The 12,605-nt window shown below is 41.6% G+C and overlaps 1 protein-coding gene across 3 annotated transcripts in view; it reads right to left on the minus strand.

The window, feature by feature from the left end:
* The window catches only part of RAD4 (DNA repair protein Rad4 family), a 122,335-nt gene that overhangs the window by 38,961 nt on the left and 70,769 nt on the right, over window positions 1–12,605 (minus strand). For 2 of the 3 annotated variants that reach the window (XM_087388130.1, XM_087388129.1), the window contains 2 exons: window positions 6,627–7,562; window positions 522–873 (listed from right to left, as the gene is read on the minus strand). In XM_087388130.1, coding sequence (XP_087244256.1) covers window positions 522–873; window positions 6,627–7,562 — 1,288 coding nt within the window. The remainder of the gene's footprint in view (window positions 1–521; window positions 874–6,626; window positions 7,563–12,605) is intronic. The other variant, XM_087388131.1, reaches the window with a different exon arrangement.

Raw genomic sequence — 12,605 nt, forward strand, 5'->3', positions numbered from 1 at the left:
CAGAGTTTGGAGAGGATCTCCCTTCTTTCAGGGTTGAGGTGGCATTTTCAGCCTCCACCTTCGATTTTTGTTAGGTTTTTTTGAGCTGTTTATTTTCTTCTCATGCATGGCATGTTGTACTCCCGCATTAGAGCTTGCTTTCAATCATACTTAATGAAGTGATCTTTTTCAAATTGCACATCACATCAACTGCCAAGTTATAGCTGCAGATCATAGCCACAGGGACATTTTAAGCATAATTATCATGTGTTTTGCATCAATGCGAACATGTACTTTTCTGAAGATAGAGGGCTACTCATGCCTAACAATGGCTAGCAAACAGAACCTAGAAGGGGCAGGAATGTGACAAAAGAAACGCAAACTTTGGTCAGGTTCCTCATAAGTTTTATACTGAGTTGACCTAAAAGAAAATAGAGTGAGAAGAAACAAGAAATCTAATGCCTTTCATATAGCTGGCATGGAAAGAGAATTGAGATATCTATGCAGTATAAATTCTTATGTACATTAGCAAATGGCAATACCTGCTGGTTTGTTGGAAGTGGCTCTGTGTAAGCTCGTACCTCCAATTCCATGTCTTCCAAAGAGCTCCGGTCGCATGCCTGCACATACCCTGAGGATGAGCCTTCTCTGAATATTCTGCGAATTGTTTCAGCAGCAATTGTGCCGTTAATATCATTCTTGGAACAGGTGTTCTTTTCTCGCTCTGGATAGGAAGCCTTCTTCAGTACACATGCGGGAGATGTTTGCAAACTAACATTTAATGAAAAACCAGAGGTCGCAGCAGCTTCGAGTGCTTTTAAAGGATTGAGAGTAACACTCCACCAGTCAGAATCAACTCGCAAAGGGAGTACAGTTGACCATGACGTTACATACCTGGCAAACAGATAAAAGAATCACCATCCTTAGAGATCATCATCAAACTCATCTATTTTGTAACATGCAACAAAGAGAGTAACAGCCATCCAAAAGACATTGTATTTGATAAGAGAGTAACAGCCATGCAAAGAGAGTAAACATAATGAACCAAAAACATCAGATGTCCCCTCTACATTCATTGTTAATCACCTTGAAGTCGGTTCTTGTTGGAGAAATCATAGCCAAAGAGAGTGTGTGTAATGTGTTGTACTAGAGATCTAGTAGTGGTTTGATGTATCATCAGCTCAGCTCTGCCATTGGGCTGATGTTGCAGTGGGTCTGGATTGTATTTCTTCCTTTGTCTTTCTAGGCAAAGGATTTTACTATGCCCAGTGCTCTTCGACTGAGGTGGTAGAGCGCCTTGTTACTGATGCTGGTGTTCCTGGAGCGGGTTTCTCCCTGGGATCCACTTTTCGATCCTTCTGCAACACTTCTGACTCACAGTCCGGTTTGGATTACTCTCAAAGCGCTGCCCGTGCCTCTTTTTCAGCACCTTCCAACTCTTGCAGCTTTTTTGGGAAGGCCTCTCCATATTCCGAGACAGGAGTTCTTGCAAGCCTCCCGTGATGTTCGTCTTTGCATTTTGTGGGATATGACGCAGCCCGTGCCATCTACTCTGGATCTTGATTTGGGCTTCGCTCATCCGATGCGCATCAGGCTTCATTTTGCATCTTTCCCCACTACATGTTATCAGTGCCGACAGGTGGGCCATTTTGCACGTGCTTGCCCTTCCATATCTAGGCCCACACCACCCGTTCCTTCTTCAGCTGTCAAGGTTACTCTTCCTTCTCCTCCGGTTTCTGCTATGACCTCTTTGGTGAAGCCCTCTACTGCTCCGAAGCACTACTGGAGGAAGGTTGATAAATCATAGGCAAATCTTCCTCTTGCTGAAGAAGCTCAGGATTGCACTCTTGTGGAGCACCATCAGTCTCCTTCTATTCAAGATATGGATGTAACCCTTGTAGAGGGCAACTTACAGGATGTTATGCATGCTATTTCTCAGGATACTGCCGCTTTTTCATCGGAAGACACGGATGTTGAGCTAGCTCCTATGCCTTTGGTGCTTGTGCCAGAGTTTTCTTCTGTCAGTGCAGAAGTACCTTTTTTATTGGAATCTTTCCATCCCATGTTACAATAGGTTTTTGACCCTTTGATTCAAAAATTTCGGGTACCGGCCTATATCAAGGAGAATCATAAGGGCAAAAAACAGCTTGTTTTTATTGATGGTGTGGTTTCATCACTGCATCAGTTTTTACAGAGCAACACTTTGAAGCTGGAGGATGTTGTGTTTGATTCTCCTCCAGCTTGATATGTAATATTTTACTTGGTTACCTCATGACTTTTGCTCTGAGGTTTTACTCGTAAAACTTTTTTCTTGTACTTATTGGTGGGTTTTCACCTCTTTTGAGGTTTCCCACACAGAAATGTAAAGATTTCACCAAAAAAAAAAAGCTGAGTGCCACGTGTCACCATGGGACATATCCCATATGCACTTGGTGCTAGTATGTGTGTGTGTAGCCTATAAAATCTTGTACTTCACTTGTCTCATTTGATGATGATGATAAATGAATGAAAGCCTTCCACGTTGTCTACATTTAAGTATCACTTCTTCTCTCCCTAGCCTATCTCTCTCTAACTCTCACCATGTTTCTAACAATTCTGAAGCTTTTAAAATCATGCATAACCTGCCGAATCAAACCTGGCACTCTTATGAAGCTACTGCTCCACAGTCGAGAAAGGTTTTTGAGCTACTCATTAATATTTATAGGATATAAAGAGAATATCAACTGGCATCTCTCAATCAATGGATATTTATTTACCAAGACATTATCAAAATCACTAATAGAGTAAGAATTTTGCAAGTGCCACATGGCTAAAACACTACACTTAAATAGATCTAGGAACAAGCCCAATTTTATAATATAAAAGGAAAATTTTGCACTTTAAACCTCAAAATGCCATGTTAGCCTTACGCTAGATCAACCATAAAGGTCACAAGCCATCAACTCCATAATGCATAGCAGCAATAAGCCATTATGATATAGACCTGATTTCCATCACTATCTCCAATGAGCAGTGTGGAACGTTTTCTAAACATCTTCTCTTGTACATGCACACATATTCACAAAGAGAGAAGAAGAAGAAGAAGAAGAATGTATTACCGTCCTCTGGGGGCCGAGAAACCGACCCATGGGACCCATGAAAATTACAATACAAGTGTCTCCCTTCTTTTATGGAAGGGGTAGGAAAACAACTATTCTGAAATACATTGAGTAATACAACATTCCCGATATTGAAGAATCTTGGCAATAAAATTGCCCAGAGTGGCTATATGGGTATGTGTGTGTGTGTGCATGCATGCGTGCGTCTGTGTGCATGTGTGCATGCTACTTCTTCTGAACAGGATTCTTGTGCTTATGCGGTTCATATCATTCATCAAAATGATCTTCGCAAATTAAAGAAGTGGCAAATCCGAGCTCGTATGAAACCCCTTTTGGATAAGGGCTGCTCCTCCAAAGCCTTTTTTAAAAGTCTCCATGCGGATAGGCGAAAGGAGGATATTTGCAGGATCAAGAAAGCTGATGGCACCTGGACCACTTCCAAATCAGACTTGGAATTGCAATGTTCTAGTCATTTTCAGCATCTCCTTTCTTCTCAACCTGATCATTTGATGCAAGTAAATGCAGCCAAGTCTCAATTCCTTATGCATGTTCAGCCCATAGTATCTCGGGAACAGGCCCATGCATTGGAGCAGCCTTTTATGCTTAGTGAACTGGAAGATGCTTTGAGTCATCTACGCAAAAGCAGCTCCCCTGGTTGGGATGGACTGACTGTTGAATTCTTCCGTGCATTTTGGGGTGATCTCAAGAACACTCTCCTTCTAATGATCAATCATGCTTGGGCAGAACAATCTCTTCCTCCATCCTGGAAACATGGCCTAGTAAAATTGATTCCCAAAAAAAGGTTGTGTGAGACGATGGCTGATTGGCGGCCTATATCCCTCATGCCTGTCATTTACAAACTCATTGCTAAAATGATTGTCCTCAGGGTTCGCTTCCTCTTGCAAGCAGGACTTCATCCTAGGCAGTATGGATTTGTCCCCAGAAGGCAGATCACTGACAATATCTCCAATGCCTTGCTTGCGATTGAGTATGCCAAATATTCTAAACAAGATGTTCTCATTCTGCAAGTAGACATTGCGAAAGCTTTTGATACTGTCCATTGGGATTTCATCTCTCAAACTATGCAAAAATTGGGATTTGGCCCTCGACTCGTCCACATCATTTACTGGCTTTATTCTCACGCCACGGCACAGTGCTTGCTTGGTGGTGGGTTGTCAAGAACCTGGACTATGACTCGCTCAGTGAGACAGGGTTGCCCTTTTAGTTCCTTACTGTATGCCATTGCTACCCATCCGTTACTCTTGCATATGGACTATCTGGCAGATACAGGACAGCTTCATGGCTTGCAAATTCCAGGGGCACAGTCTTTTCTTGCACAGGCCTATGCTGATGATTCATACTTCATGCCAAGGAATTCTCAAAGTGATCTTTCTCGTTTGATGCATACACTGAATGATTTTGGCATAGCTGCTGGACTGCATATCAATTTTCAGAAATCAAAACTTCTAGCTTTGAAAGAAGCTGATTGGCATGCACTTTTTTGGCCAGGCCACATTATCTCTTCCCTTACTATTGTCAGACATCTCGGATACCCCATTGGCTGGAATATTACTCCGCAACAACAGCTCAAATGGGTGCTTCAAAAGATCAACAAGAAGCTGGAATACTGGCATTTGTCCACTTGGCCTTTACATGTTCGACTCCGGATAGTACAGTCCATCATTATGGCATATGTGCAATTTTATTTGCCTCTTCTTCCTTGGTCTTTCAAGCATTTGGCTTCTTATATGTCCCAAGCTATGGAGATACTTTGGAAAAGCAAATCTCATAAAAAAGCTTTGCGACTACTACCTATGCAGTCTATTTGTTCACCCAAGACTCATGGGGGGCTGAATATTCTCAATCTCCAGGTTCATATGTTGGCAAGAAAGAGCACTATGATTGCTGATTTTTTTCAGCAAAAACAACCATGGGCTATTATGTTAGCAGCTATGTGTGGAAACATGGCTTCCCATGCATATGGGCATTGGATTACAGATCACTGGGAAGCAGTTTTATCTTCCTTTCAGGGAAAAATTCCTGGTTGCCCTGTTTCTACTGCTTTTCTTCATGATTGGAAGAGAATTCTTTCATATGCAAAATGGACAGGTGCTTCCTCTCATCATGGTAATTCTTTTCGATTGGAAAGCATCCATTGGAGCAAGGTGTTTGCATCGCCTCTCGCTTTACTGGCACCTATCAAAGCATATAATCTCATGAAATTGGGCATAAGATTTGTTGGTGATGTTGTGGATCAACAAGGCTATACACTTTCATTTCCACAAGCTTGCAGGACATTCTCCTTGGGTCTGCATCATAGATCCATTTGGAGAACACTTTCAACTATGTTGCAGCCATTTGTTCCGGTTCCTCCACTGTTTGCACAAAACAGATTAATGGACTGGAATTTGACTTCCATACCTCCTGCTACCCATACGCTCTCAATACACAATCTGACCTCCTCGAAGGTTTACAGATTTCTTCTTCCACAGCCATGGATTGACAAGCATGCCAACACTCTTTGGAATTTGGATAGGCCTTTATCTTGGTGGCAATCCCGACTCATGAAAATCTGGAAAGCCAAATTGCCATTGAAACAGAGGCTTTTCCTTTGGAGATGTATATTGGGAGCCTTTTCCATTGGGGTGAAATTGGCAGCACGCCGCATTGCTTCTCCTTTCTGCCCCCGTTGCTCTCATCCCCGCGAGACAGTTCCTCACTTATTATGGTTTTGCCCGCACTCTCGCACATTGATCACTCATGTTTCTTATTTACTGCGGCTTCGGTTCCCTTCTAGCAGATTTGGGAAACTTTTCTGGATGTTTGGATGCCTCTCATCTCAGATGTCTCCATTACTCCTTTTCTTTCATTGGACTCGCTTTTGGGTATTATGGACCATCTGGACACAGAGACTGCATTCTAGGATGGGTCAACAGTTTCCTCAGGCATATATTTTCTTCAGAATGTCCCTCAAGCAATCCTTACATGACAGTTTTGCTGCAAGGGATTTGGATGCTACTAGCCTTGAAGTGTTCTCTACTTGTTTTTGAGTTCTTCTATCGGGCTCTCTTTCGGAGTTCTTTGCTAGTGTGTGGGAGACTTCCCATATTGTAAATTTATGAGAATATAAATACAATGGATTTTACCAAAAAAAGCATGTGTGCATGCATGTATGTGTGTGTGCACATGCACGTAAGAGTGAGAGAGATACACCTATTGATGATTTGGCAAACAAAAAAAAAAAACACTAACTTAGATCTCAAAACTCCGTATCGAATGGATATGAAGGCCAATATGCATAGACAATCATTGATGTATTTTTTAGATTGAGTTGCATCCTGACCGTGTTTCTCTAGTTAAAAAACTAAGGCATCTTTTCTTTGCTTTTTGCCATAATGAGGAAAACAAAAAGGACAGTTTTGTAAATATGATTTCCAACAACTGATGTGGATTTAAAAAATTAAGGTGTCCTTTCCTTGCATTTCTAAAGTTATGGGAAAAAACAGGGATCATTTTTGCAAGGACATATTTGAAAACTTGACACTTTACCGGGGGGTGACATCTTTCGCTCCTTTACCAGCAAAGGCAAGAATATAAGCAAGTGTAAGCTTGCAAGCAGTTGCAGCCCCCTCCACAATGGCAGCACCATCTAAAAGCCCCTTTCCAGCATCAACATGTACCCATCTCCCACCATCTTCTCTGCCACAGTAAACTTCAGCCCAGTGGAGCAAAGGCCCCATCTTCCGTGACCATACTGCACCACTTGATGTCAAACACTTCATGGTATCTTTACTTTGCAATTTGTCCCTGTTCATTGTAAGGCCAGAAGAAATATTGCTTGAAGGTATGACTTTGTCAGAATGCTTGTCATCTTCACATGCTAGCCCTCCACTGAGATTGTCTCTCTCAGAAATCTTAAGTCCAGATTCCGAAGCAGTTGCAGCCATTGCCATTGCTAACTGCAACTCAAACTCCACATCTCCTTTTCTTTTTGGCCTTCTTATTGTTCCACGTAAATTGGAGGCATCCACTGATATATCTGGGCTGTCCATACTTCCATCCTCACTGCATAGCGGCAAATCTTTCCTTGCTTGCCTACATCCACCGTTTACAATATCACTTTGTTCGGTTTGACCACAGCTTGAACTGGATGGACCTTCGTGTGACTTCTTCCCTTTCCCTCTGCTTTGTCCTCTGATCTTTCCAGATCTGCCTTCCCTATCTTCAACTTTTGGGCTTTCATTTTTCCCACATGCTAAGCCAACCTGTGGAGACTTCACAGTTGTGGTATCATCCAAGCATGGGGGAGTGCATTGAGCAAGAAATTGTCCCAAGTTCACTGCACACTGTCTATTCAGAACCTGCTGAGAAACAACGCCTGCTGCAACAGCTGCCATATTGTTCGCAGATGGGTCCCAATCCAATGAAGCCTTAAGAGATGAAGCATCTGGTTTGAGGGGTACCACATCCAGCACTCTAACATACCTGGCATTAAAATTGTCAGTAAAGCAAGGAAAAAATCCCCCCTCTCCTCTCTCTCCTCTCTCTCTCTCTCTCTCTCTCTCTCTCTCTCATCTCATCTCATCCACACACACTTTCTTTTTTTAATGAAAACTCATCTACATACACACACACACACACACATTTTTTTTTTTGGTGAGAAGAAATATTTTATTGCTGTAAAATAATACATTCACTATTACTTCAAAGTGGAGTAACTACTACTCAACTGAAAATCTCAGTATAAGCTGTATATACATCATGATCAATCAAATGAGTCTGGCAGCAATCATAGAATTATTGCTGCAGAGATCGTTTAAAAAATACAAAAGATGAAAAAAGAGGATCACCAAAGACTCTATGATTTCTGTCCATCCATAGAGTCCACAGTGCCCAGTAGCGCACCCAAACAAAAAGTAAATCAAAACCCTGTCTAGCTAGATGAACTCCAAACAACCAGAAGAACCTGCCAAAAGTACCACTAGGAAATCTCGCTCAAAGCCTCTGTCGGATGAGAGCGAGGAAATCACAAGTGTGTGGACAGTGCCAGAAGATGTGAAGCACAGATTCAGCAGAATGTAGACATCTGTGGCAAACAGCCGGAGCAATATGTCTATGCGTGAGTAACTGCCCAGATGGAAAAATGCCAAGTATGACTCGCCAAAGGAAAAGATGTTGCCTAAGAGGGACTTTATAATGCCAAAGGAGACGCAGCCGCTTTCTCCACCACTGTAGTGGGCGATCCATATGCAAAACAGAGACAAAGAATCCCTACCATGCCATTCCAAGTGAGATAAAATATGCTTCCAATCAAGAAGCAAACGAGAGACAAAAGGACAACCTCTGATCTTGCCTTAAATAGAGCCAAATAGGAAATCCCACTGTGTAGGCTGTCAATGCCCAAAAGCAGAAGTATCAATATGCAATAAAAGAGAGCGGATCATAAAAGCCCAAGGCTGATCCCCTTGCATAAACTGCAACATCATTTTTTCCCTGTGAACAAGTATATGCATTTGAATATTGAGTATGTTCAGTCCCCCATGCATCTTTGGAGAGCAGAGACGATGCATAGAGAGTAATCTGAGACTTTTCTTGCCATTTTTTGAACACCAGAAAATTTCCATGATAGCAGGCATAAAGGAAACCAGATCTGCCTTAGTGAACATGATGAGAGGCAGATAGAATTGTATGTACGCTATCAGAATGGATTGCGTTATTCGCAAACGAACATGTAATGGCCAAGTTGCAAGCTTCCAATATTCAAGTTTTACCCTTAACTTTGTGAGCACCCAATCAATTTGTTGAGAACGAGTGAGCCCCCAACCTATAGCATAGCCAAGATGTCGAATCAATTGAGAAGTTGGAACAATTTCCCCAAGCCACAAAAGACTATGCCAATCTTTAGCATGCAACAGTAATAATTTTGATTTCTAAAAAATGACACGAAGACCAGCAGCTAAACCAGATGTAGAAAGAGCCTGCATAATCATGGAGAGATCGCTCCGAGTATTTTTTGGAGTAAAGAAAGAATCATCAGCATATGCTTGAGCGATCATGCTACGGCTGCCAGGAATTTCCAATCCGTCCAACATGCAGGCATTGGGATTTGGCACAAAAATGCAGCACGTTATCAATTGGCTATATCAAGATAGTAAAGCTGCATGTATTCTTTCAGGGGATATTTCTACAACATGGACTCTTGGTTGTTCTGTTCGGCAAGGATGTCCCCTCAGTGCTTTACTTTTTGCCATAGCCACTCATCCAATGCTACACACACACACTTTTTTTTTTTTGTGAAACCAGTAACTATATTATTAACATGAGATCAATGTACATCATATTAGACTCCAAAGAGAGCCTAATGGAAGAACTCAAAAACAGTCAGAAAACACTTCAAGGCTAGTTGCATCCAAGTCCCTCGCAGCATAGCTATCATGTAAAGATTGCTTGAGGGACATTCTGAAGAAAACATATGCCTGAGGAAACTGTTGTCCCATCCTAGAATGCAATCTCTGTGTCCAAATAGTCCAGAGTACCCAAAAGCGAGTCCAGTGAAAGAAAAGGAGGAATGGAGACATCTGGGATGAGAAGCATCCAAACATCCAGAAGAGTTTCCCAAATCTGATAGAGGGAAACTGAAGCCGCAGCAAATGAGAGACATGAGTGATCAATAATCGAGAGTGCTGGCAAGACCATAACAAATGGGGAACTGTCTCACGGTGATAAGAACAACGGGGGCAGGAAGGGGAAGCAATGCGACGTGCTGCCAGTTTCACCCCAATGGAGAAGGCTCCCACTATACATCTCCAAAAGAAAAGCCTCTGTTTCAATGGCAATTTGGCTTTCCAAATTTTCTTGAGTCGTGATTGCCACCGAGATAGAGGCCTATCCAAATTCCAAAGATTGTTGGCATGCTTATCAATCCATGGAGGTGGAAGAAGAAATCTGTAGACCATCGAGGAGGCCAGATTATGCATTGAGAGCGAATAGGTAGCAGGGGATAAGAAGTCAGATTCCAGTCCAGCAATCTGTCCTATACAAACAGCGGAGAAACAGGAACAAATGGCTGCAACATAGTTGTAAGTATTCTCCAAATGGACCATTGTGTAGACCCAAGGGGAATGTCCTGCAAGCTTGTGGGAATGAAAGCACATAACCATGATGATCCACAACATCTCCGACAAATCTTATGCCCAGTTTCATAAGATTATATGCTTTGATAGGCTCCTGCAAAGCGAGAGGTGATTCAAACACCTTGCTCCAATGGATACTTTCCAAGCGAAAAGAATTACCATGATTGGAAGAAGCACCTGTCCATTTAGCATAAGAGAGAATTCTCTTCCAATCATGAATAAAAGCAGTAGAGACAGGACAATCAGGAATTTTCCCCTGAAATGTGGTCATGACTGCTTCCCAGTGATCTGTAATCCAATGCCCATATGCATGGGACATCATGTTTCCACACATAGTTGCTAACATAATAGCCCATGGCTGTTTTTGCTGAAAAAAATCAGCAATCATAGTGCTCTTTCTTGCCAGCATATGAAACTGAAGATTGAGAATATTCAGTCCCCCATGAGTCCTAGGAGAGCAAACAGCCTGCATGGGAAGAAGTCGCAATGCCTTTTTGTGAGATTTGCTTTTCCAAAATATCTCCATAGCCTCGGACATATAGGAAGCCAAATGCTTAAAAGACCAGGGAAGAAGAGGCAAATAAAATTGCACGTATGCCATAATGATAGATTGTACTATCCAAAGTCGAACATGTAGAGGCCAAGTGGACAAATGCCAGTATTCCAGCTTCTTATTGATCTTTTGAAGCACCCATTCGAGCTGTTGTTGAGGGGTAATACACACACACACACACACACACACACACACACATGTACACACACACATATGAGAGCACTGTTCTAGATGAGAAGTGGAGCAGAATCTAGGTTAAATTTGTGCATTTGAAGACAAGGCATTGCGATATCTATACTGCAATTATAAATACTAGGTTGATGTTGTACTGAACCAAAGGAGGGAGAATTGTGCTAGGCAGAATTGAGGCACGTTTTTTTTTCCATTAGAAGATTGGAAACAAATGTTGAGGTGCACATATATGTGCTAACTTGTTTAAAGTGCAGCTAACCCCATACCTCCCTTCTAGATAGAGATAAGAGAGGTTGCTTACCATGGATGATTGAAATGAGTGTGAAAATTTTCAAAAACATTCTTTGAGCTAACAAATACTCACCCAATTCCTTTTAATGAAGAAATGGGAGATGCCGTAGGAACTTCGAGGAATGCACAGACTTGAAATAGATGTCCACAAATTACAAAGATGCCAGACCATAGGCTAACCAAAGTTCGCATAGCAAGTAATATAAAATAAGGAGAAGAGCCTACCAGTCTTCGTTTGGCACAGTGGATTATAGAAATGATTAGCATAATGTGAATTCATAGTCCCCTTGACACTGGACAGTAGCAAGGTGGTATTTCCAATAGAAAATAAGAATATGGCACGACTTTTTAAAATAAAAATCATGGGAAAAAGTGTTGAAGATAGTTGTGAATGGGCCTTGCTTGGTAGGCCAAGCCCAAACAAAAAAACGTAGAGGAAAGAAGAGATTACTGGCCTACAAGACCGCATACTGTTATGGATTCTACTCTTTGTATGTGCACAAGCATGTTTAATAAAATCAACACTTAGACCTGAAGATAGATATGGCAAAAACCAAAACATAAGACCCACGTGGACAGTGTGGTACTGCTCTTGTGTGCATTAAGTATGTAGTCTCTTTTGCTAAGGCGCGAGAGAGAAAAGTTGGGATACTGCGGTAATGGTGTAGATTTAAAATTTGAAGAATATAAGATACTTTTCTTTGCAAAGACAAGAGTGATGTAGTCTTGCGCAGTCATCGATTGATCAACCAGTCTTTGATCCAAGTGGACTTCTACTTTTGTCATACTTTCTCCTTCCCTTTGGCCTATTCTATGGTTTTATTCCCAAAGGCGAAGAATGATCTACAACTTAAGGGGGAGAAATAAATTTTATGTACAAGACATAATAAGTTGTACTCATTGTATATACTTGTGCTGCGTATTTATTATGCTCACACATGCACATACTACTATGATATCTTTACTTTCTTTTTCCAGTTTTTATCATATGCACCAAACAACATTCACAAAAAGAGCTTATACATGCACCCTATGCTAGTTCTAGTTGGACTCGAGAGTTGGACTCGAGAACAACCAATCAACAAGCAACAAGAGTTGCATGATGATACCCACAAGCACAAAGCTCACAAGTTTGAGAAACCCATGATCATATCCAGACACAAGCGAAGGTGGAAGGCCAAGGTCATATAAGCAAGAGAATACATTCCAAAATTTGCAAGATTCCAAAAGACGGCTTGAAAGTTTTTCAGCTATTTGTCTTTGCATCAAAGAGCAAGAAATGCATATTCATTGAAAACACAGATGAGAAAAAGGCATACAAATTGCACAATTTGACAACAAAGAAGACGTTTTATAGTT

This window comes from Dipteris shenzhenensis, chromosome 17 (genome assembly GCF_047967505.1).
Source record: "Dipteris shenzhenensis isolate YYH24624 ecotype China chromosome 17, Dip_SZ_1.0, whole genome shotgun sequence".
In the NCBI taxonomy this organism is placed as follows: Eukaryota; Viridiplantae; Streptophyta; class Polypodiopsida; order Gleicheniales; family Dipteridaceae; genus Dipteris; species Dipteris shenzhenensis.